We start from the raw sequence: 25,940 nt of genomic DNA, 5'->3' as shown, positions 1-25,940 counted from the left end.
GGAAAAAGCAGAATCAGTTATTAGCACTACATTCACAGGTAATCAGATACTAAAACTTAACAACAAATTTCCAGTTGTTCATAAAGTTCCTAGGCCTTGTGAAAATCTAAACAGAAACTTGTTTGTGTAATATGGAATAGTTTTTAGTAAATTTTAATTCCTTTATGAATTGCTCAAGGAGAAATGCCTTTGAATGGGACATCTTGCCAAGAAAGAAGACCAGAAACAACAAGAAATAACTCAAATCAGGCAACTGGATTAAAAATCATATTTTCCCCTTCCCTAAAAATACCAAGACTGTATTGATTAAACTTATGAGTAAAACAAACCAAATACCTCCCTATTCAGATTGTCTCAGTCTCCTAAAAAAAATTTTAAAAATCACTTCAGCCTCAACTTTCCAAAGATGTATGTGTGTACTTAATTTTAAGCATGTAAGTACTGTAGTCTTATTTAAGACAGTGGGTCTCCTCATGTGCTTCAAGTTATGTGAGTAAGGGTTTGCAGGATCTTAAATGAGTCAGAGTGGGAGCGAAGGGGAATTAAGTACCTAAAAACAGACCTTTCCCAAAAATCATTTATTTTGGAGTTTTACAAAAACTACCAACATGAATATGAACACCATGATGTTACCCCCACCTTCAGCAAAATATAAAAAATCAAAATACACACCGAGAATTTTTAATAAACAAAGAGGACTTCAGCAAGACTGAAATATAAACCCATAACACAGTGGTTCTCAAACTGTGAGTCGGGACCCCAAAGTGGGTCGCAGCCCCATTTTAATGGGATTGCCAGGGCCAGCATTAGACTTGCTAGGACCCAGGGCTGAAGCCTGAGCTCCACCCCGCACCCAGGGCAGTGGATCTGGGGCTCTGATCTCATCTTCCCCCACCCGACATGGTGGTGCTTGGGCTGCGCCCCCTTCTTCTCCCACTGGGGCAGCAGGGCTTGGACTCTGCTCCTCCCTATCCCCTGGGATCATGGATTAATTGTGTTGTCAGAAGGGAGTTGTGGTGCAATGAAGTTTGAGAACCCCTGCTATAACATAATTGTGTTTTTAATCGGTACGTGTACTTTATCTCAGTATTCATAGTGATCACATATTACACTTAATCCTGATTTAAACATGTTATATGTTGTTATATATAGAGAGAGAGAGAAAGAGTCAGTATAGTTATCTGAAGGTTGTATTCTTCATTTTAAAGGTATAGCTTAAATTGTATTACTTTTTTAAAACACAGAAATAAGAAAAAAAAGATTCCATTAATGAATGGAGAAGAGGTGGACATGGATCTTTCTGCAATGGAGTAAGTTGGTTTGTTGAAGACAAATGGACATCGTCTCCTCCATGCTTATATATAATTCCCTTATTAGTATTAATGTTTGCCCTAAGCATGTTTTAAGGTTTTGGGTGATGATATTTATCTTTCAGTTCATAATTGCTGTTTATGCCTGTAATCCGTCATTTTTATATTTGCCATTGTTTTTCAATATCTGAGGTTTTATTTTCCTAGTTGGGGATAGTTTAGGAAATTCTGATTATTGTACTATAAATGCGTAGAGCAGTGTTTCTCAAACTGGGGTCGCCGCTTGTGTAGGGAAAGCCCCAGCGGGCCTGGCCGGTTTGTTTACCTGCCCCGTCCGTAGGTCCGGCCGATCGCAGCTCCCGCTGGCCGCGATTCGCTGCTCCGGGCCAATGGGGGCTGCTGGAAGCGGCGCGGGCCGAGGGACATACTGGCTGCTGCTTCCAGCTGCTCCCATTGGCCTGCAGCGGTGAACCACGGCCAGTGGGAGCTGCGATCAGCCGGACCTGCAGACGGGGCAGGTAAACAAACTGGCCCGGCCCGCCAGGGGCTATCCCTACACAAGCGGCGACCCCAGTTTGAGAAACACTGGCGTAGAGTAATATGAGCCGTTTTTGGAGAAAGCTCAAACTGGGCATGATAATGTGTTGGAATAAATGAAGATCATTTCTAATCATATCTCTAAGGTTAGTTTAAAAATAAAATTTAAACAAGTAATTAATAAAGAATTATTAATTCAGAATTTGTTGCCCTTGCATTAAACTTAGGGAAATATTTGATGGAGCTCAGTGAATGCTATGTAAGTACCTAGATGGATGGATCCATCTTAGATGATTCCTGAAATCCTGAAATTAGGGTGATCAGACAGCAAATGTGAAAAATCGGGATGGGGTGGGGGGTAATAAGAGCCTATATAAGAAAAAGACCCAAAAATCGAGGCTATCCCTATAAAATCGGGACATCTGGTCACCCTATCTGGGATTCATGTATACTTAATCCATCTTGATTGCAAATTAATTGTGTACAAATGTTTTGTACTGAGACCTATATGCTAAAAGTATATTTATAAATTCTTGTATTCACTTGGAACTATCTTGCTCCATGGAAGCAGGGTCAATTCTTGCTGTGAACAAATGCCCACTCTGTTCTCTCTGTGAGTTTGAACTGGTGTTGCTCTCTGAACTGCTGAAGGTGTTGGCAGCTTTCGTGTACTCCTGTGCTGATGAAGGCCAGTGGTCCATTATTGGTAGGCATTGTCATCACCTCCATGAAGGAGGGCAGCTTGCCTGTTTCTCTTCAAGAGAATTAGGGATAAAATAATCTGATAAATTAAGCCTCATTTATGAACATGTGATCTAGTAATGTAAATTTATAGAGGACATTTTCATTGGTGAATTTTTTAATGAATAATTTCTACATATTAAATACACAGAAATAATTTGACAAATAGTACAAGTATCATGTACAAAAGAAGAAATGACCACAATTAACTGTAAGTGGTTCTGGTCATTTATAGTCAGGTGGCTAGGGCACTGCACAGGGACTTGGGAGCCCTGAGTTCTATTTCCTGTATAGTAGTACTTGTAACTTGGATCTCCTAATAGCTATTAGGTATATGTGAAATGAGCTGGTGAGCCCTGTCAGTTTCCACCATGATAGCTCACCACATGTTAAAAACCATCGGCTCAATTGTCTCTAATTGGTCATCTTGTGGGTAGTCTAAGCATTGTTCAACCATGCCAGATACAGTCTCTGAGGAAAGAGAATTAAACACATCAAGACTATTACTTATTTTGCTGTTGCCTGTCATATGGCTACCAGTTTAGCATGTTTAACAGTGGTTTAGCTTTTTTTTTTTTTTTTTTTGTTAATTTACAATTAGCTGAGACATCTTTTTTATTTACTATTGTAGGCTTATAATGTTTTAAGCTGTGAATGTTTTGTGTATCTTTTTTTAGTGCTGATTCTCCTTTACTCTGGATTAGAATAGATCCAGATATGTCTGTATTGAGGAAGGTAGAATTTGAACAAGCTGACTTCATGTGGCAATATCAGCTTCGGTATGAGAGAGATGTAGTTGCACAGGAAGAATCCATTTTGGCATTGGAAAAGTTCCCCACTCCAGCATCGCGACTTGCCCTGACTGATATACTAGAACAAGAGCAATGTTTCTACCGAGTGAGAATGCTGGCCTGCTTCTGTCTTGCAAAGGTGAGATCACATAGCACAGAAATAATGAGAGAAATCTGCTAGACATGGTAAACATTTGAAAATGAGTCAAAAATCATCACCGTTCTTAAATTGGCTTGATATCTGGCCTGTTTAAAGTGGTTTGCCAAGTATTTTTAACATGACTGATTTGAAAGGAAAGCTTTATTATTTTAGTCTGTAAATGGAGACTGCAGAAAGCTTTCATAATAATTGTCAAAATTGAGATGTCAGACATTTAAACCACAAGGGATTTTTCCAGTTTTCATTAAGTTGAAGAAATAAAAGAACTTTTGTTTAAAAAATTTTCAGAGAGCCAAAATGTATTTTATTTTGGTGGGAAAGTCCTTGGCCCTTCTTCTGAGAAATCTGGTGAAGTGGTGAATTTCACCTTTATAGCATGAGAGAGACTACTATGTGCATTCAGATTGTTGCAGTATATCTCTTTAGGTTGAGTGGTGCAAAAATAAATGTAATGTTAGTCTGCATTTGAAAATTAAGAATCAAATTGTTGACTTAAAAAGGTGGGGGGGAGAACAGTTTGGTTACAAAATTAGTAAGTCCTAAAGGAGTTCAAATGAAAAGCAAATTGGATATCACCGGAAACTTACAGGTGGAAATGTCAAAAGAGTGAAAATTAAAAAAAAAAAATCTTAAGGAAGCATAATCAAGGAGTAGCTGAATGTTTTCTGGTGTGCAATAGATTAATCTCTCTGAACTTCCTTTCTGTCATTACGAGGATGTATACAATATATATCTGTTTGAAAATATATTTAGAGTAACTTTATTTTCAAAGTCAAAACACTTGTGGCAACATATTTTAGCATTACAAAATACTAACACAAAAGATAAAAGTACACTTTCTCCATTATGTGCTGGCATTGATACTGCCTGTTTGACTCAACAATGACGTGCATATTTATTGGAGTGCTCTGTATGAATTCATTATGAAAAACTCAGTAAGTGTCTTGCTTAAAGTGAATATTAAAAAAGAACAGCTTTGATAGCATCTCCACTCATTTCATTTTTCTAAAAACTGCTTATTATACTGAACACTTTTATCACTGTACTGTTTGCTCCTGGTAAATTCTGCTGAGTGTAGCAATATGAACAAGGTGATGTCCTTGCAAGTGGTAGGTGTTTCATAGAAAAGACAGATCCCAGCCCCCAAAGAGATTATAATCTAAATGGTTTGACAGACAAGTGAGGCTATAAACCAGACTGGAGCATGGAAGAATATGATTATGGATATTTGGTTATACAGTTACTGCACACATATTGATTTGTTTGTGTATATACACTCACGCGTATATACATATAAATATGCATATCCTCATATTTTTAGGGGATGTGGCAGAAGTGGTTTTTTCATGAGTTATTTGAGTTAGGCCAGGGTGAAGGCTTGACATGTAGATTTTGAAAGGATATTCCAAGTATAAAGAGACAAAATGGAAGAAGGTACAGATGTGTGAGATGAAAAGCACTTTCAGGTTGGCATCCTTGGTAGTGGAAAAGGCAAAAGGAGACCACGTCAGAGATGTGTAAGGACTTAAAAACTGGGGAAAGAAATTTGAACTTCCTGTGCAGCATAATGAGAAGTCAGTCAAATGGAATATCAAGAGAGGGAAGACATGGCTGAAGCAATGGTTGAGAAAAATTTTGGCTTGAACATTTTTCATTGAGTGATTGGTGATGGTGAAGATAATCAATGTTGCAGTAGTGACCAGGGTATTCCATTGTGCTAGGTGCTATACAAAGACAAAGGGAGCCATGATCCCTGTTAGTCCCAAGAAGATTATTGTCTAGTAAAGGGCCAAATTTTGCCAGCCTTAAATTAAGGGAGAGGAGGTGATTTCTGTAGTTAAGGAAGAATATGCTTAGGGATTGACAGCAAGAAGAGAGAGGTCAATTCTTGTTAAAAGTTGTGAGGAAAATGAAACAGGATTTGGTTGCAGTCTGGAAGTGTGAGGAATTCAAAATGAACCCCAGGTTCTGAGCAAGTCCATAAAGGGTTTTTAAAACCCCACAGTGGCAATTTTAGAATGAATAGTTTCTGGTGAAACAGTTTGATGCAGCTCAATGTGGACTGGATTTTTTTCCTTTCATAGGGAAATACTGTGGGGAGAAAGTATAATTTGATGGATTTTAGTGCCAATTTTACCTTAAGGCGGATAGTAGGAAAACTGTGTTCTCACTATCAGAGAGACAAAGTGGGTGAGGTAATATATTTTATTGGACCAATTTCTGTTGGTGAAAGAAACAAGCTTTTGAGCTTACACAGAGCTTTTCAGCTCTGGGAATGGTGCTCAGAGCTCTGTGTAAGCTCAAAAGCTTGTCTCTTTCACCAACAGAACTTGGTCCAATAAAAGATATTACCTCACCCACCTTCTCTCGCTAATATCCTGGTACCAGCACAGCTACAACAACACTTCTCACTGTCAACTCACTTTAATTTTAACAAAGACTAAGGTGTTCAGTTTTTATTAACTTTATTGAGCAAAATCAAAATTTCCCCTGGTTATTTGAAATATGGTTGGCTCCTAACTAGCAATGTGATTATTGTTGTGAAATGTTGGGTTGCAGAACTATGGATTTTCATTTTGATGCACAGAAGTAGTATGTGATATTCTAGGATAAAACATTAAGTAGTAACTAAGTTGAATTAAACATCTGCTTAAGATATTGCATTCAAAACTATTAGTAGCAGAAGCAGTCAGATGACACGTTGAGCTGTAATGGTCTGAGATTTTAACAGTGGTATGAATTAATCTTTTGGACTTTGTAGCCATGCTGGTTATTAAAATACAATCTTAGTTGATGATAAAATGTACCACAGCTGGCCTAGAAGCTGATACTATCATCAACCAGGTAATGATTTTTCAGCGAACCTACATCAAAAGTGAAGAAAATGCAATAACAACTGTACAGCTTCCTGAGTAGGTGATTCCTGGAGATATGACCATGCAGAGAAAAGAGAAAGCAGAGTTCTTGAGTAAAATTAATTCTTTTTTGAGTGGGACACTTAAGCTTTGGGTCCATTCCCTTCTGCTAAATGGACAGTGATGCTGTTGTGCTGTAGCATCACAATTTAGCATTAAAGATCCTCCATTGCTATCTGATCATATTTCAGGAGGAATGAACAGCCAACTTTTTTATTATGACATACTGTATTAGGGTACGTTAGAACTCTTAAAAATATATTGTTGGATGAATATGATGTGAACAGTGTAAGGTAGATGGGAACATTGAAGCTGTCCTAGAGCTTTTATATACACCTCTACCTCGATATAACGCTGTCCTCGGGAGCCAAAAAATCTTACCGCGTTATAGGTGAAACCGTGTTATATCGAACTTGATTTGATGCGCCAGAGCACGCAGTCCCGCCCCCCCGGAGCGCTGCTTTTCCTGTGTTATATCCGAATTCGTGTTACATCGGGTGGCGTTATACTAGGGTAGAGGTGTATTCCCTAAAAGTAGAAATAACTCGAGACAAGCTTCTTACCTTGTGGTTTGTAAAACTGGGTCATTCATTTAATTCATGCATGCATGGAAGATCTCCGCTAAAGGCCACATACAAACTATAGCATGTAAATAGAATAGAGAAACAGAAAAAGTGGCTAAGTTAGTGATTGAGAAGGTAAGAAATTAATGTGACTAAGTTAAAAAATATAAAAAGATACTGAAGATACTGCTGTTGGCTCAATTTAATATAGATGATCTTGGCCCTATATATCAGGGGTGGCCAAACTTACTGACCCTCCGAGCTGCATACAACAATATTCAGAAGTTCGAGAGCCAGAGTCACCTGCCGGGGCTTGGGACTTCAGCCCCGCTCCTGCTGAAGTCATGAGCCCAGGCAGGCGCGTCCCATGGGGCTGAAGCCCCAAGAACCCCTCCCCACTGGGCAGAAGCTAGAGGAGATGTGTGGAGAGGGGGCATGTATCCCTCCAGATTTTTGCTAGGGTTTGCTGGTCCCGGTCAGTCACAGGCCCTCTCCCTGCATGGCAGCTGCTGGAGCCGGCAAGCTGGGAGCTTCGGACATGGGGAGAGACAGCGGCAAACAGCTGGGAGCTGCAGGGAGAGCTGCTGCTTTTGCTGCTGCCTCTCCTTGCGGAGCTAAAGCAGCGTCCCCTCCCTGAAGCTCCCAGCTGTTTGCCGCTGCCTCTCCACAGGAAGCTAACACCTGAGAGCTGCAGGAAGTGGCCACTGAGGGTAAGAGGGTGGACATGCGGGGGAGGGGGGGAACGACTCAAGCTATTGTGGGAGGGGTGAACCTTTAAATTGTGTCCCCCAACTCTCAGCAGGCACCAGTCATCTCTGGCAGAAGCCCCTATTCCCACCACCCTACTGCAGGGTAGAAGCCCTAAGTTCCCCCCTCCCCCCAGCCTGGTAGGGGAAGAAGTGGGGGGTTTCACCAGCCTCACTTTAACTGTAAAAGAGCTGCATGTGGCTCGCGAGCTGCAGTTTGGCCACCCCTGCTATATATTTTGCAGCAAATTGCTTAAAATAAATGGAAACTTAATACAATCACTTTTTTAAAAATTATGGTATGCAGTCTTTATTTAAATAACAGTTTATACTGTGTTGATGTTTTAATCTTTGGTAATACAGCTTCCGAATGTGTTTGTCTTACACTGCTACAGAAATTTCAGAATTGAGGATATAGCTCCCATTTTCATAATAACCTTTGTCTCAGAGAAACAGAAGGATTTGGCAGCCGTGGGCATGAAGATGGGAGGTTTCTCACTGGGAGAGGATTTGGATCAATTTTGGCTTCTTGGGTTAGAAGCACTGGAACTTCTGTCATTGGGAAGGGAGCTGCCAACCTCTAGAGAGGCATTTTCTCTCTTTGGCTCCTTCTCTCTTTGCCTTTCCCCAAGAAACTGAGCAGTTCCCTGTTTGCTCAATGCTTCTTGCTCTGTTTGACTGAAAATTGTTTCCTGGAAGAAACTGTCGCCCTTCTAAACAAATTAGAGGGAAAACATTAATATGGCTGTGTCAGGACTTGGTCAGAACACCATCATCACGCATTCCATTCAGTCTTGCAGTATATAAGGAATATTTTTTCCTTACTCTTCTGTGGAGTGTCCTTTAACAAAGGCAAACTGCTCCTCTGTTGCTGCCGAATCATAGAATACGTGGAGTTCTGCTGGTAACATTAAAAATTCTATCAATAAATATCATATACATATTAATTTCTGCAGACATTTACTATTCTGTACACTAAAGATCTCAGAACAGGATGAAACAGATCTCAAAAAGATTTGCCTGACAGCAGTCTGCTCATAGTCCATGACTACAGCTAGACAGGAGCCTGAATTGCCTTTTACTCTTGGGGTGGTCTTTTACTCTTGGGGTGGTTGACGCGTGGTTGAAATCTAGGTTGAGGTTATTGGCAGGGTAAATTTGGGAAGTTGTTATTGCAAATGCCTCTTCCGTAATTGGCTTCTGTAGAGACAGAAAACTTGGCTTAATGAACAGAAAATATTTGTCTAAAATATAAAAGGAGGAAATAATTAAAAACAGAAATTGATCGTGCAATGGTAATTAGTTGCAGACTTCCTATAAGTAAAATGAGTTCCACACGCTTTAGTTCCAGTGCATAGAAAGTATGTTGGAGATGAGATTATGTTGATAAAAATATGTTTCTGTTGAAAAGAGTAGTTCATTCTGTCCAATTATTGTATTTTTTTTAATTCTTGGAAACAAATATGTGTGCTTTTGTTCAGCCTATGATACACTTGCATAGGTGATGATAATGTGCCTTCCCTTCCCCCTAATTATATAGATTGCAAATTCCATGGTAAGTACATGGACCGGACCACCAGCCATGAAGTCACTCTTTACCCGAATGTTTTGTTGTAAAAGTTGTCCAAACATTGTGAAGACCAACAACTTCATGAACTTTCAAAGCTACTTTCTGCAAAAGGTAAAATATGTTTTCTCATTGTACTTTTTAAAGATATGTCAGAGGAAGCAGTTTTTTTCTGCAAATGACAAATTCCACAATATAAATAGTAAGAACACTGTCTGAGCCACAAGCCAAAATCACTGGTTCTCTCCACAATCTGTCTGATGATTGTATCTAACTTTGTTATGCTGTGTCTGTTTGTTCCATTCTTGTCAGTAGACAGTAAATTGAAAGTTATAACAGTTCTTTCTGAATAGCTAATAGCGAGCAGGAATCATTTAAATTTAAAATATATTTCACTGTTAGAACCAAGTATACAGGCATAATAGAGGAATATGCTTTGCGAATATGTGCAAACGTAATCTTACCCAGAACTTATGTTAGTTAACATTGTTAAACAATTTTTGTTCCTCTTACCTAAAGTTAAATATTCATATTATTTGTCAGCTGTTTTTTGAATTCATTAATGTACAAGAATCTCTTATGACACAAATATTATTCAAATGTCATTATTATTGAATCTGAAATCATAAAGTTGTGCACTAGTTAGCCTGTAGAATGCAATAATCTTATCACTGTTGCCCTTTGTTTTCCTGCTCCATCCTATGGTTTGTCAAACCCACTTGTTGCATCTAAATTTAGATTCTAAACTTCTCAAGTCAAGGACTGTCTTTTATACTGTATGTGTACAGTGCCCAGCATAAAGGTGCCCCAATCTTTTGAGGCCCCTCCGTGCTATTGTGATAAAAAATAATAACAATTGAAATGATTGACAATGATTTTCTGTCAAGCTCTGTTTTTAAAAATTTTTGGGTTATTGAGTTCTGTCCTAACTTTAGTTTTAATCCCTCTTCTTCCACATCCTTCTCTCACTCCTCCCTTCCAAAAATACTCACCGTTTTTCACCATCTCTCTCTCTCTCGTCCCAGCCTTCTTTCATATTCTTGCAAATGCTTTTGATCTTTGTTTATTCTCTCCTGCTACCTTCAGTGTTGTTTCTCTTCCCACAGCATGTTAACCCTCAGCTTCCTAAATTTTAGATTCTGCTTCTCATGATGTTTCATTTGCCATGTTTAGCCTTATTTGCCTGGCATCAACTTCCTCTCCTGCATACTCAGAGCCATTTCAAGTCTGTCTCCGTCAGAGCTAACTGTTTTTAGAAAATAACTTCACTATATTTTCAACTAAAAATTGTGCAACCCTTTGTATATAAGGTATGAAGTCTGACTTTCCAAAGGCACCTAAAAATTGACTTTTCAAAGAGTAAAACTGTTCATTGCTCATTGTTTGATTTAATATTTAATGTTTTTGTTTTTCCTGCTAATATAATAAGAATTTTATTTTAATCTTCACACAGACTATGCCTGTTGCCATGGCCTTGCTGAGGGATGTTCATAACCTCTGTCCTAAAGAGGTTTTAACATTTATTTTAGACCTAATCAAGTATAATGACAACAGGAAAAATAAGGTAAGGAACCTTCCTACAAATGTTTGATGATCTATTTTAATGACTCTCTCTTGTTATAGGCAGTATATAGAGCAATAGACTTTTCAGTACAATGCCCTGTGCTACTAACTTATATGTATTTGAACATATAATGTGTAAATATACACACGGATTCAGCAAAAACTGGTAGTAGATAACTTGGCCTCCAGCATTTCTTCCCTGGATCTGGGAGATTGGTACGCCGCCCTCGACCTGAAAGACACTTACTTTCACATATCGATATTTCATGGACACAGACGGTTCCTACGTTTCGTAGTTGGGACAGTCCACTTCCAATTTGCAGTGTTCCCTTTTGACCTAGCAACGGCACCAAGGGTGTTTTCGAAATGCATGTCGGTGGTGGCGGCATACCTCAGATGTTGGGGCATCCAGATTTACTCGTACCTTAACGACTAGCTCATCAAGAGCCACTCCAGGTCTAGGTCCAGTGCAGCATCAAGATGTTGCGAGCCACTTGTCAAGCTCTGGGCGAGACTCAGGCTGCGTCCCCTCCAGATGTGTCTGGAGTTGATCTACTCCCCGGGCAGACATCACCTAGACAAGGTCATCACAATCCCTCCACAGGTACTTACCTCTCTGCAGTGGTGGTTCGACCTGATTCTGGTGTTGGAAGGTGTGCTGTTCACAAGCCCGACCAATGGTCTCCCTGATTTCGGATGCATCCGACCTCGATTGGGCAGCGCATCTTGGTACACTGCTCACTCAAGGGTTATGGTCTCGAAAGGAGCTCGCATTGCATATAAACATCAGGAAGCTCAGAGCCATCTGCCTGGCTTGCAGTGTCTTCCTTCCCCAACTGTCTGGCCAGGCAGTGCAGATGTTGACGGACAACACGGCCTCCGTGTTCTATGTCAACAGGCAGGGGGGAGCTTGATTGTCGGCTCTGTGCCAGGAGGCCTTCTGTCTATGGGACTTTTGAATCCAGCATGCAATCCACCTGGAAGCTTCGCACCTCCCCAGCGTATGCAACACGCTGGCGGATTGCCTCACCAGGTCCTTCTTCTCTCACCACGAGTGGTCCCTTCACTCGGAGGTCATCAGAATGCTCTTCCAGAAGTGGGGAGCTCCCCGAGTGGACTTCTTCTCTCCAAGGCCTCGGCAGAGGCTCATTATCCGATGCCTTTCTCCTGTCTTGGTCAGGAGACATGATGTACGCCTTTCCTCCAATTCTGCTCATCAGCAAAGTCCTCTAAAAAATCAAGAGGGATCATTGATGGGTCATTTTGCTCGCCCCAGCATGGCATTGCCAGCATTGGTTCCTGGCAGTTGCAGCCCCGTGGCCACTTCCCAGCTGCCCGGATGTACTCTCACAGGATCACTGTCGACTCCTGCACTCAAACCTCGCCACTCTCCACCTCGCAGCTTGGAAACAGCTTGTCTGAATCCAGAGGTACAAGCCTGCTCTAGTCAGGTACAGCATGTTCTCTTGGAGAGCAGAAAGCCCTCCACCAGAGCAACTTACCTGGCAAAGTGGAAGCGTTTCTCCTGCTGGGCGTTAGAGCAGAATATCTCTCCAACCCAGTTGTCTCTGCAGTCCATCCTGGATTACCTGCTTCACTTAAAGGTCTCACTTTTTGTTCGATCAAGGTGCATCTGCCAGCCATATCGGCCTTGCATCCAGGGTAGATCGGTGTTCTCGCATGAGATGTCAATCAGGTTCCCGAAAGGCCTTGAAAGACTCTTTCCGCCAATCCGGGACCTGGTTCCCCAATGGGACCTCAACCTGGTCCTCTTCAGGCTCATGGGTCCGCCCTTTGAGCGTATGGCTTCTTAGTCCCTTTCCCACTTGTCATGGAAGGTTGCATTCCTTGTAGCTATTGCCTCAGCGAGATGTGTTTCCGAAATTAAAGCCCTCACTTCGGAGCCCCCGTACACGATATTCTACAAGGACAAAGTTCAGCTGCGGCCCCATCCAGCCTTCCTGTCAAAGGTGGTATCACACTTCCATGTCAATCAGGATATTTTCCTCCCGTTGTTCTGGTCCAAAGCCTCAAATGACCAATGAGGAGAGGCGGCTGCATGCTCTAGATGTAAGGCATGCCCTGGCGTTCTACCTGAAGCGAACCAAGCCCTTCCTCAGATCAACCCATCTCTTTATCACGATAGCTGACAGGATGAAGGACCTTCTGGTGTCCTCTCAGAGGATTTCCAATTGGATCACCACCTGCATCTGTACTTGTTATGAGTTGGTGCAGGCTGTACCTCCACCAGTAGTGAAGGCTCACTCGACTAGGGCTCAGGTGTCTTCGGCTGTCTTCCTGGCGCATGTCCCTATCCAGGACATCTGCAGGGCCACAACATGGTCTTCGGTACACATGTTTATGATGCATTACGCTATCACCCAGCAAGCCAGAGATGATGCTGGATTTGGCAGAGCTGTGCTGCAATCGACACATCCATGAACTCTTACCCGCCTCCAATGGTACTGCTTGGGAGTCACCTACAGTGGAATGGACATGAGCATGCACTCAAAGTAGAAAAGACAGTTATCTTTCGTAACTGTTGTTCTTCTAAATGTGTTGCTCATGTCCATTCCATGACCCAGCCTCCTTCCCCTCTGACGGAGTTCCGTCACAAAGTAACTGAGGCGGGGGGAGCCGGTGGCACCCCTTATACTGGCGTATACACGCGCAACTCCAGAGGGTGCCAGAGCCCATCCCTTACGGATAACACTGAGGGAAAAACTTCCGGCACCAGTGCATGTGGCGAGCACACACACCTACAATGGAATGGACAGGAGCAACACATCTTGAAGAACAACAGTTACAAAAGGTAACCGTCTTTTCTTGCCCCACTCCCCAAGAGGACACTTCAGGAAAATGTTGTAAATAAAATGTGTCATTATTTAAATTAAGCAAAATAAGCACAGTTAGGAACCAAAATTTCAAACCTGTGTGTATCGAGGAAGAGGAATGGTCTTGTGTTTAAGGCATTAGATTGGGTCTCTGAAGACTGAGGGCCAATTCTCAGCTGTGCCACAGACCTTCTGTTTGATCTTGATCAAGTCGCTTAATCACTCAATGCCCCAAATCCTTACATGCAAAATTAGGATGATGCTTCCCTACTTCACAAGGATGTTGCAAATGTACTACATTGATGAGGACCTTAGAAGCACCAAGGGGGAGAGAGCTGGACATGGAAATCCATATGTATGCACCTGCATAAAAAGTGTCCTGACTTTTAGAAGTGCTACAGCACCCATTAACACCAATAAGAGTTTGAGTTTTTACTACCTCTGAAAATTTAGGCATCTAAATGCGAACTGAAGTGCCTAATGTAAGATATGCATGTTTGAAAGTGTTGGGCCTTATTTCAGAGCTAATAAATGAGAAAAACATTCCATTCACAGATTTGGGTGAGAAGGGTCAGAGTGTGACTATTAACAGAATATTCATAGATTTTTACTATATTCTTCCTGCTATATTAAGTTCATAAGTATGTGCACTAGCAACTAACTCATTCCGTTTAATAGTGAATGTTTTATTTTTTGATATAGAAGGTGACTCTTTAGACAGCTATTATATAAACATTTAGTACAGGAGTAAACTGAACTAAGAGCTTTAGCATTGTTAGTTTTATTGTAAAAAAATAAATGGTGCAATGTGCTCTGCCTCTCTTTGTTCAATTGATGGTCCTTTAATTCAGTTTTCAGACAACTATTATCGTGCTGAACTGATTGACGCACTAGCCAACTCTGTAACTCCTGCAGTCAGTGTGAACAATGAAGTTCGAACTCTGGATAATTTAAATCCTGATGTTCGACTCATACTTGAGGAAATTACCAGGTTCTTAAATATGGAAAAGCTTCTGCCCAGTTACAGACATACCATTACAGTCAGGTATGATTTAATAATTTCTAAAACTTATGCAAATATAAAGAGAGAATAGACCTAGTCATGTTTAATGTTGTTGTTTTTTTTAATTTCCTACATCCTGCTGTTAACACTGATGTAATCAAATTGAGCTTACTTTCCCTAGCCTTAAGTGATGTGTTCTCTTTATTTTAAATACACAAAAAAGGGCATTAACAGAATGCAGGAAAATATTTTTTGGCATAAGGACAGTAAAAGGCATGCAAAAAACCATTCTTTCATTTAAAAAATATTGCAAAGTATGTAAGGTATTTTTAAAACCATAGAATTAAGAAAACTTGAAAATATCAGGAAGAAATTTAAAACCTCACAGAACAAATACATGCAAAAACTAGTGTTAATGAAACTTTAATGTAGAAAAATTAAGCACTCAAATCATCAAAATCTAAAAATATATATTTTTAATGGCAATGTTAAATGATCACATTATGTATCCCATATTTATTATTCACAGTAAATTTATGAAGATTATGCAAAAGAAACAATTGGGACAATATATAGAATACAAAACATAATGGGCCAAATTTTCTGCTGGTGTATGTTGGAGCAGCTCCATTGAAGCCAAGAGGAGTGAATTTGCTCCAGTAGGGAATTTGGTCCAGTGTTTCTATCTACTGTATAAACTCATCTTTTATTAATTTTGTGTGCCTACAGCCCTGACAACTATAAAAACCCATGGTGGTATAGTAATTTGGATAGTTTTATCCTAGAAAATTTGCAGTGAAGTTTACAAATTAATATCATAATATTGAAGAAAATAGCTTTATTCACAGTGATTGATATTCCAGAAACTCACTGCAGATTGTCCTCCCTTTTCACCCTCACCCTCATCTAGCTGTCTGAAAGCCATTCGTGTACTTCAGAAGAATGGACATGTCCCCAGTGATCCTGCTCTCTTTAAAACATATGCAGAATATGGACACTTTGTGGACATCCGAATAGCAGCTTTGGAGGCAGTTGTTGATTACACAAAAGGTAATTTTAAAAAAAACTTTCGATCACTGCATAAAATTCACACGCCAATGCAAAACCTGAACAGTGACCTCAGTAATATTAAATAGAATAACTTTTCAGATGAAGTGACGCCATGACAGTAGATGAGCCAATGTGTGGATAAAAGAGAGCACAGGATTACTAATAAGGTTTTTGCCCTTACGAGCATGAGTTTCATGAAGTTCGGATGAATATTGCTTTTCAGTATCTCCTGAAGATAGAAACAAATGCCTTATGGAATGTGTTTTTGACGGTATGGTAGGTGATATAGAAAGCTGAAGAATTCCCTTTACTTTTTTTCAAGATTTAAAGAATTTGAGTGAGTGGTGTGTTTCTTGATGCAACCTTAGTTTTTGTTTTTGCTAATAGGTTATAATTTGCCATCTGCAGGCATGTTGGGTTATGAATTGGAAGGCAGAGGCTCGGCTTGGCTGGCTATTTGGTTGATTGTGGTTTTCCACTCCCTTATGTGGCTTATTTATAGCATGTTTCCATTTTGAAAAGCTTATTTGCTTTTATTTATTTTTTTCTTTGTTTAAAGTGCCTATAATAGATCTGACGTAAGGATTCTTTACTGCTTGAAAAATATTCTGTAACTTTCTTCTTAACCATCATTTGAAATTAAAACACCACACTAGCAAACTTTCCAGAGGCTATTGGAAATTAAGGCTTTAGTGATTTATGGAAATGCATAGTTAGTACTAGCTTAACCTGTTCCTTAGTCAATATTGCTGGGATCTTGTCTTTCTTTGTGCACAGATTGGCGCAGCTGTAGTATTTGCAGGTTATTTCCGCCCAACTGGCAAACTCCCTGAAGTTCTGTCTCTGCAAACAAAAGTGGTCAGGGGTGTTCTAGGCCCCCTACTTATTCCTTTATAAATGTAATGCTTCATTTTTTTTCAGGTAATAGTGAGCTTCCCTTCTCTTTTCTCATTTGCTTTCTCCTTCTGTAGAGTGCATTTTGAGGTATTTTCCCCCGCATTGACCTCTGAGTGGAGTATCTTGTTTAATGAAGGGCGTAGAAAGCTTAGGCTCTCAGGTTCCTGGTGCCAGAGTGAGACTAACAAACTTTCAGAGCTTTTGAACTCTTGTAATTTGAGGTACCTGCTTTGGAAAACAACATTTTTAGTTGTTACATCTGCCAGGAATGTGAGGATCTACTGGGTTGTTGTTTTGGGGTTTTTTAGACTATTAAAAGATGTACTGTATCAAAGGCCAGACTTGTCTTTGCTCCTTATAGTGTCATCTAGTTTCCATGTAAATTTCAAGAGCGGATCAAAAGCATTAATATCAGTCATTTAAGTCTGGCATAAACAGATTACACTACATGGCAAATGTCAGAAGAGCCCTATTATATTTCAAGCACAAGAGCCTTTAGTTGTTTAGTAAATAGAATAGACTTGTTTTTTACCAAGAAAGATGGGGTTCTTTATTTCTGTACCCTGACACTATTCATATAGAGAAGTTGCTTTTCAGACAGTCCACTCCATAATAAAAGGTCATTTACAAAACTTGCTTTATTAGCAATCCTAGGAATTGCAACTTAAATAAGTTTGATTTAAACTGCTCAAAAACATTGTGAGCTCCTGCTGCACAGTTTTATTTGCAATGATTTAGATGTTCCCTTAATGTTTTTTAGAAGCTGAATAGCATGTTTTCATCAATTTGCCTATGTATTATTTTTAGATAACCCTGTGATTTAATGCTAAGGGAGACAAGGAAAACTACGTCTCTTAATTAAGCAGTATTAATTTTTCTCCATATAAAGCTATCCTCATATGTAATGCTCCATCCATCCTCTACTCCACTTCAGTCACTTATCAAGCAGAGTGCCCAGAATGTGAGCACAGGGAGCTGAGGAACCTATGTGATGTTACTATTTAGAGTGATAGGCTGAAGTCTACCTGACATGCAGACACAAGACCAAATTATCAGTGCTTAAAGTATTCAAAAGTCTTAAAGGAGCAACCAAAATTAATAACTCCTTTGTGTAAAAGGCACTGTCCTCCTTTGAGTATGTGTCAGTGTGGATCCCACTCAGGGTGAAAGTAAGCCAGAACGGGCCCGTATAGCGTACTGGTAAAAAGTGGCCCCTGGAACCGGCCCGTAGCAGCCAACGTTAAAGCTTTAACGTCGCTGCCCCTTTCCCCCCTCCCCCCCGGGCCACTGACAGTGGGGGGCAAAAGGAGCATCTGCCGGCGATTTAAAAGTGCCAGGCAGCGCGGATGGGTTGGCTGGGGGATGCTGACCGGAGCCAGCCCCTGTTCTGGTAAGAGTCAAGTGTTACTTTCACCCCTGATCCCACTGTAGGTGTGCGAGTGTCCATCAGAGCCATGTGTGAGCCCTGTTCTTCGAGTAGTGTCCCTATGGGTGCCTCACTTCAGGTGCACATGCACCTGTGATCAGAGATTTTAGGTAGCAGTGCCCCTTTGGCCCGTGTCTGCTCTACTCTACCTCATGCACTGCACCGTGGCTATATAGAGCTGCACAAGTAAACTGCCCTCAGTTTCTTCTCAGCTGCCTCAGCCTGAGACGGAGCCTCAACAGTGTCTACGTTGAACTTACCTCAACTATAATTTTTTTTCTTAATTTTACTTAACTTAGTTGTAGTAGTAGTAGTTAATTATGATTAACTGTATTTAAATCACACATAAAAAAAATCTTGTGAGGATCGTTGTTGTTTCAGTTTTTTTTCCCTGTGGGGACCTTTAGGTTGTTGGGAGGGTATGCCTGGCTATCTGGGTTTTAAATGTTGCCTTTTGTGCTGGGAGGCTGTCCTGTGAGCAGTGGGCAGTACTGACGGAGTCATCACCTTTTTCGTCCGATGCTCCACCTCTATAAAGTGATGTTGAAGAGGAGGAGGAGGATGGGAATTTCTCATCAGTTTCTCAAATTTAAGTTCAGGGCTCCCCTCCTCACTGTCAGAGGAGTATTAATATGGAGACTTCTAGGGAGAAGGAGCATATTCCAGAAAGACACCTTCAAGATCAATCCCAGTGGTATGAGCACTCTTGGATGCCCCCACCTATACCATATGGGCCTCCTCATTGTCCATACTGGGAGCCAGGAGAGGCATACTACCAACAATTCTCTAGGACCCCCACCCGCCAGCATCACTCGTCAGCACAATAGAGGTAGACTATCCCCCCCCATCCCTTCTCTCAAAGGCCCGAAGTACAAGAAGAGACTTTCAAGGAGCAAGAGGCAAGAGTGGACAAAGAAGTCACTATGCCAACCAACACCTCTCCTTCATCCCCAGATGAAGCAATCATGCCTGCCCCACCAGTCCTGGCTGATGACTTCAAACAGTTCCAGGACCTTATTAAAATGGTAGTGGCCTCCTTCCAGATACCATTTGATGAGGAGGTTAAGGAGTCACAACATAAACTTCTAGATAGTCTGCCTACAGCGTTACCTGCCTGAATTGCATTCACTATTGCACCACAGAACCCTATTGATAAGGTTCTGCTCTGCTGGATCCTCCAAAAGTAATATCCCAGTGACAATATCGCCCACTTGTAGAAGGGCTGAAAAAACATATTATGTTCCATCTTTCCCAATTAACGTGGAAGTTAGCACCACGCTAAATCAATGTTGTACGATAGAGATCAGAAGCATCTTGATTCATTTGGTCACAAATCATGTTCGTCTGTGGCTCTGCGGTTTAGGATCACCTACTGTCAGGTGTTGATGATATGATTATATTTCACCAGTTACTCAAAGCTCAATTTGTTGAGCATTTACCACCAGAACAGAGGGATCAGTTCCAGGCAATCATTACAGAGGGTCAGCCTCTTGCCAGAACATCTCTGCAGACCTCTCTGGATGCTGCTGACACAGGTGCTTGCTTTATTTCTACGGCGGTAGTCGTGAGACAGGCCTGCAGGCTTCAGCTCTCAGGATTTCGGATTGAGATCCAGAATACAGTTAAGGACCTTTCCTGCAATGATTTAAAACTGATTGCAGAGAATAATTAAAAGTCTCTGCATACTTTGATTCCAGGGCCACTCTACATTCCCTGGGAATTTACACACGTGCACTTAAAAAGAAATTTAGTAAGTGCCAGACAGCGCAGAGATCTTGTCCTGTTCAGTTCTCTGAATCCCAGAGACCTTATGAACTCCAACGAAAAAGGCAGAGGTTCCAGAAAGAGACTGTCTGCCACACAGGTATCAACCTCACAACCCTCATCATCAAAACACCAATTTTGATTGTTTGGTTGAGGTTCTGAATTACTCCCCCTTTCTCCTTACCAGCTACAACAGTTCGCATACCTTCCTTGCTTCAGAGGCCTTTTTCACTTCCAACAAGCTTGGAAGCATATCACTGTGGACAAGTGGGTTTTGGAAATCATATCAGCAGGATACACCATCCATTTTACTTCCCTGCCGCCATCCCACCCACCTTCACTGTCCCCCTTCAGGGCCCTGCTGCGGGGACAGAGTCCGAGTGAGCCAGAGCCCCTCTCCTCCCACATCCCACCCAACCCTGGCAGCCTAGCCCAGGCAGGGAGCGGGCTATCACTGCCTCCCAGCTAGGCTCTCAGGCAGACGCAGCTCCTTCCCAAACCCTGCCCGGTTGCCAGGGAGAGTGGCCGAACGTGCTGGGTGAGTGGGAGGGGGACATACAAGGAGAGAACAGAACACAGCTCCCTCCCCACAGGTAACATATGCCTTGGAGAGAGTGGTGGCCCTGGGCTGGATGCAGGGCGGGGTGGGTGTCACTGGGCAGGGGAGACATACGTGTCCTCCCCTTTAGATTGTGCCCCCCTCCCAGTATGGGGAGGCACCAGTTGTCTGTGGGTGTCCCACCATATACTTGTTTGCCACAAAGGACACCAAACATCTGAATTTCTGGTCCAGAGGAGGCATGACGCCAGTCTTCCCATCGGACACCTTCCTCTTCAGTGGGCTTGGGGATTGCTGTGTGCTTTCTTGCTGACTCTTCTGATCTCCAGAATAACTTCCAAGATTGGACAGGATAACGCTTTGTCATTGTGACAGCCTTATACTGTCCAAGTTTGGCTGCCAAACCTGGTAGAGATATCAAAGAAGCCTCCTATGCACCTTCTGGTTTGCTCAGACATAGTATCCTGGAACCTCAGTCAGATAAAGCACTCAGATCTGTAGTCATTTTGGCTGGCTGAGCACTGCTGACAGAAGCTGCTCACTACAAGTTCAGGAAATTCTTATACAAAGCAGGAAACTATCCACCAGGAAGACATACTTTCCAAAATGTAAAAGGTTCTCCATATGGGCAACTCAGAATAATATTGACCCAGTGCAAGCCCCAATACTGAAAAATCCTGGACTACATTCCCTCCTGAAACACACAGGGTAGCATTTAATTCCTTAAGGTTCACCTTGCTCTGAAATTGGTGTGTCATGTTCTAGTACAGTCATACTCTGTCTTGTCACACTTTATGATACTGAAATTCCTCAAGGGCCTTCTTCATTCTTGTCCTCCAGTCAGGACCTGACTCCCACATAGGATCTCACATTTTCCTTTTAAAGCTTAGCGAGAGAATGCTCAGTACACTACATTGCCATCAATATGGTTTTTCTCATGGCAGTTACCTCAACGCAGAGTTAGTGAACACCACGGTCTTATGGCCAGTCTGTGTTACTCCTCCTTCCATAGGGATGAGATGGTGATGAAACCACACTCTTAAGTTCATCAATTAAGGTGGTCTCGAAATTCACCTGAACCAACCCCATCACCTTATCAGTCTTCAGGTGAAGCTGAACTAAGTGCCAAGAAAGAAGAAGGTGCATGCTTGGATGTCTCCAGAGCCTTGCTATATTACCTACCTGTATTATTAAAGGACCAAACTTTCCTGGCTTTCTCCACCTCTTTGTGACTATATCCAGTATCGAAAGGTCAAGCTCTCTCATCATAGAGCAACTTGAAATGGATCATGCAGCATATTTCCACCTATCAGTTGGCTGGTGAGTCACTCCGTCCAAACATCAAGGACTACTCCCCAGGGCTCAGGTGGCATTGTCCACCTGCTTCAGAAAAGTTAGTCTCTGTGATCTGCAAGGCAGTTATGTGGAGCAATTCACTAGCTTTTGTTGAACATGTGTTTTGATGTGGCAGCCAGATCAGATGCCAACTTTGGAAGTGCAGTACTTCTATCTGACTGATACAGCTGAAACTTCTCATTCCCACTCTCCGGGGAGGATACTGCTTGTCAGTCACCTCTAGAGGGATCCACATTGACATATACTCAAAAAAGAACAATTTCTTACCATACAGCAACTGAGGTTAGTTAAGATATTGTGGATCCCATAACCCCACCTTCTGTCTCCACTTTTGGGAGTCCTGATCAATGCAGGCTTTGAATTGAGAGGGAACTGAGGGAGGGCTGTGGCCACTCCACCCTTTATGCCCTCACACACGAGCACACGAAAGCACAGGCACATGCATAGCCTGACGGACACTGCTAGTAATTAAAAAAAAAAAAAAAAAAATCCAGTCTCTCACACGCGAGGTGCATGTGTACCTATAGTTGGATGCACATTGACTAAACGCCTTGAAGAATCACAATTCCTGTAGGGTTTGTAACCATTCTTTCTTCTAGTAGAGCTATTAAGCTATTAAAATATTTTTAAGGAGAAGATGCTGATTTTCTGTAGATAATTTTCAGTATAATTACCTGTTCCATTAAAACCGAGTTGCCTTATATTCAGAAGTATATAGGTCATTTCAAAGAGCAATAGCAACTATTTGTTGGTGTAGATTAGACTTGAAAAGCTAAATAAGTTATAGTCCAAAAACTGCTGAAGTAGAGACCAAAACTGAAGCAAATCAGAAGGAAAAGTTGAACTGAAGTGAATAAAACAGATGAAAATTAGATAAGGGAAATGAAATACAGAAAATGGAGAATGTTTGTTTCTATAAAGTAGAAAGAGAGCAGCAAACTTTTTGTTGAAGGCATCTGCACAGGAACAATTAGTAAATGCAGTTGAAATGTGGAGGATGCTATCTTGATAGATAAGTAAAGCCACTGCTGAGCAATTAACTATATATTGTGGGTGGTTGTGAATTAAATAATGTTGTGGCACCCCACGAAAATGAAATGAGGAAAACAGTTGAATGAAGATTAGTCTCTTTGAATTTGTATATTTTCATATGTTTACTTTATCCCATACTATTGTTTTTCTTTTGTAGTATTATAGGGTAATTAAAGGGATACAGTCAAATGATTTAAGCCTCTACCTAACCTACTAATTTAGTTCCTAATCTTAAACCAATCCATGTACAGTATTTACTCTAGGAGCACTCGCTAACACATTCATGATTGGGTCACTGACTTTTGAAATATTCAAAAACAGTTTGATAGAGAACAGGTTATAAGCATATGGAGAAGAGTATGTTCACAGTTTTGTGTATAAGTAAGGCCTGTAGTCCATAAGTGAGTATTTTCCTAGCATTTTTTACAGCTAGACATCTATTACAAAACTTAATGGATAGTTAGTGTCAGGATAATATTTTCTATACTCTTCTGAATGAAATATACTACAGGATTATATTCTCTACATACTATTCACTTTTTAGTGTGTAATGTCGAATACTGAAGAATTTTTGCTCCTTTTAAAAAGAAATTGTCATTTTAGATGTATCACTGGTATTAATCTATACTGACATGGAAATGTCTGTTTCATCATTTGTGATACATTCCAATCATACTACAGCTACACATAATCCCTGGTGATTCTATGTAACACATATAGAATAATTTTCTAATTGGTCTTTGCTTCCCTCTTTAGTTGTCTCTGCATACTATTAACAAGTCATTTAATTTTTGTTATAGTTGATCGGAGTTATGAGGAATTACAGTGGTTGCTTAACATGGTTCAGAATGATCCTGTACCTTATGTAAGGTTAGTATGTCTACAAAGACTCAAAGTCAGCACTTTTCACTAATATTAGAATTAGTGCATAGAATTCTTTGGCCTGTGTTATGCCAGAGGTTAGGCTAGATGACCATAATGGTCATTTCTGGCCTTAAAATCTATAAATATTTTGTGAAAATTTGTTTCCATTAATTTGTAAAATACCACCAACATTCATCTTTGATGTTTATGGTAATTTATACTTAGCAACGTGTTTCTCATTGTTTAACAATCCATAACTAAAAAAACAAAATTTGATAAGTTTTTGGTCTCAAACTACATGTATTTTCTGTTTTGTCCTTTGATTTAAGAGGCTTTCCTACAGATAATTGGCATATGCAAATCTAATATTGATCTGTTGCATACAACAGTTGTTGTTTTTTAATCTCAAGTGTGTATAAGTGTGTTAGGACTGAATGAACATCATTATGTTTGGCTACCAAAGAGTGTAAAACAGTTGTTAGACTGTAGATGGGGTGAAAGGATAACAAGTGAAAATGTTGTGGTTACTTGATAATTTTATCTGATTTAATTTAGATTTAGCCAATGTAATACTGTATATATTTTAGCATGGCAGCCTCTGATCTTCGTTTCCCTGCTCCTCAATTCCGTCTGTTCCTGATTGCCAGTGTAGTAGTACTGTTCTTTAAGATGAATAGACTTGGTATTTTTCCTATTTATCTTTTAGGCTTCCTGTGCAAGTATAGTTACTAATTTCCCTATCCTAGGAATATATTGCTGCTGTTCTTTTTAAAGAAAGTTAGATATAATTTGACCCATTAGATCAGAGATAAGTAACAGGCAACATCAGCTGAGGAAGCAGAATATTTTTAATTGAGTCTCTCGAAGAGATGCTGTCAATTTGCATTTTTTATTAATTTTTAAATTCCAGTTTCAGATAGAGCACCCACTTTAAAAATTATATCCTTAATATAAAAAAAATCCCTTCAAATCTTAAAGGTTTTTCTGTTCCCATATTTATAAGGGCCTTTTCAACAAGGGAGAAAACTGACTATTTAGGGGAAATGGTGAAAATTACTATTCACAATGTGTTGTCAAAAGCATAGTAAACAATCTGAAAAATTACAGTGTTTTTTTGTTTTTTGCTCACTGCTGGCAGGTATTGGGGTCATAGGTGTTGCATGCAAAATATTCAGACAGTAATGTAATTTCTAAATTGTTGCCGTCCTTTTAAAAAGTGAAGAGTGAGTCTTAAATGTTTTTACTGATTCCTCTAATTTTGTAACACGTTTAATGTTTAAACAAGTTTAAAAACAAAACTGAAAATAAATATTTATTAGAATGTGAAGAGAATATTGACCCAGTACAGCTCCGATTAATTTCCCTTAGAGCATAACACGGCCTTTCAAATTGTCATGAAAACAAATCAGCCTCGATACAAAATCACACTTTCCCTTTACCATAGTGACAGGTTTCAGAGTAGCAGCCGTATTAGTCTGTATCCGCAAAAAGAACAGGAGTACTAGTCTCTAAGGTGCCACAAGTACTCCTGTTCTTTTTTCCCTTTACCATGATGAGTGATGCTATCAACTAATGTCCACCCTGGTCATGTCCTATTTATTATCTGAAAACTAATTAATTTGGGGATGAGATGTGCATATATGTGTGCATGTACAGACAGAAGAAATACATAAAAGGAATTAAAATATATGTATATATTAGGGGCTCACAAATCTTAATATTTGTATTCCTAATAAAAACTCCAGTGTCAAAAACAGAATTGCAGACACAAAACAGTAACTTTGGAGTCTCAGTTCATTTGGATTAAAAAGGGAATTTTTGTTTCTCTTTCAGACATAAGATTTTGAACATGCTGACGAGGAATCCACCCTTTACTAAGAACATGGAGTCTCCCTTGTGCAATGAAGCTTTGGTGGATCAGCTTTGGAAACTTATGAATTCAGGTTGAATCTGTTCTGTATTTTAAGAAACTTGGTGTGGTTAGCATTCTGCATATTCTCTGGTATATAAAATGAGCTCTCCTTAGGTTTGTTGAAGCTCAAAAATTGAGGCTTTCCATTCACACTTGCATCATCTTGTAGTGATACCCAGCATATAGGATTGTCCTTTGGCACCCTGTTTTTCTCCATCCTCTGCAATTACTGTACTTGTTGCAGAGTACATTTAGCATAGACTCACATCTCGTGTGATTCTTTGATCCAAGCCTGCAAAAGTAATATTTCTTGTAAGAGGGCCAACAGTTTTCACCTTGTGTTACTACTT

General features: G+C 40.4%; 1 protein-coding gene across 2 annotated transcripts in view; it reads left to right on the top strand.

Annotated features, from left to right (window-relative positions):
- The window catches only part of TAF2 (TATA-box binding protein associated factor 2), a 91,705-nt gene that overhangs the window by 44,782 nt on the left and 20,983 nt on the right, over positions 1-25,940 (top strand). For both annotated transcript variants that reach the window (XM_024208587.3, XM_024208588.2), the window contains 8 exons: positions 1,245-1,310; positions 3,266-3,518; positions 9,304-9,444; positions 10,784-10,894; positions 14,579-14,772; positions 15,641-15,780; positions 23,615-23,684; positions 25,512-25,621. In XM_024208587.3, coding sequence (XP_024064355.1) covers positions 1,245-1,310; positions 3,266-3,518; positions 9,304-9,444; positions 10,784-10,894; positions 14,579-14,772; positions 15,641-15,780; positions 23,615-23,684; positions 25,512-25,621 — 1,085 coding nt within the window. The remainder of the gene's footprint in view (positions 1-1,244; positions 1,311-3,265; positions 3,519-9,303; positions 9,445-10,783; positions 10,895-14,578; positions 14,773-15,640; positions 15,781-23,614; positions 23,685-25,511; positions 25,622-25,940) is intronic.

This window comes from Terrapene carolina, unplaced genomic scaffold (assembly GCF_002925995.2).
Source record: "Terrapene carolina triunguis isolate 2854851 unplaced genomic scaffold, T_m_triunguis-2.0 Scaffold58, whole genome shotgun sequence".
Classification (NCBI taxonomy): domain Eukaryota; kingdom Metazoa; phylum Chordata; order Testudines; family Emydidae; genus Terrapene; species Terrapene triunguis.
Note: the sequence above shows the minus strand (reverse complement) of the source record. Positions and strands in the feature narration are given on the sequence as shown.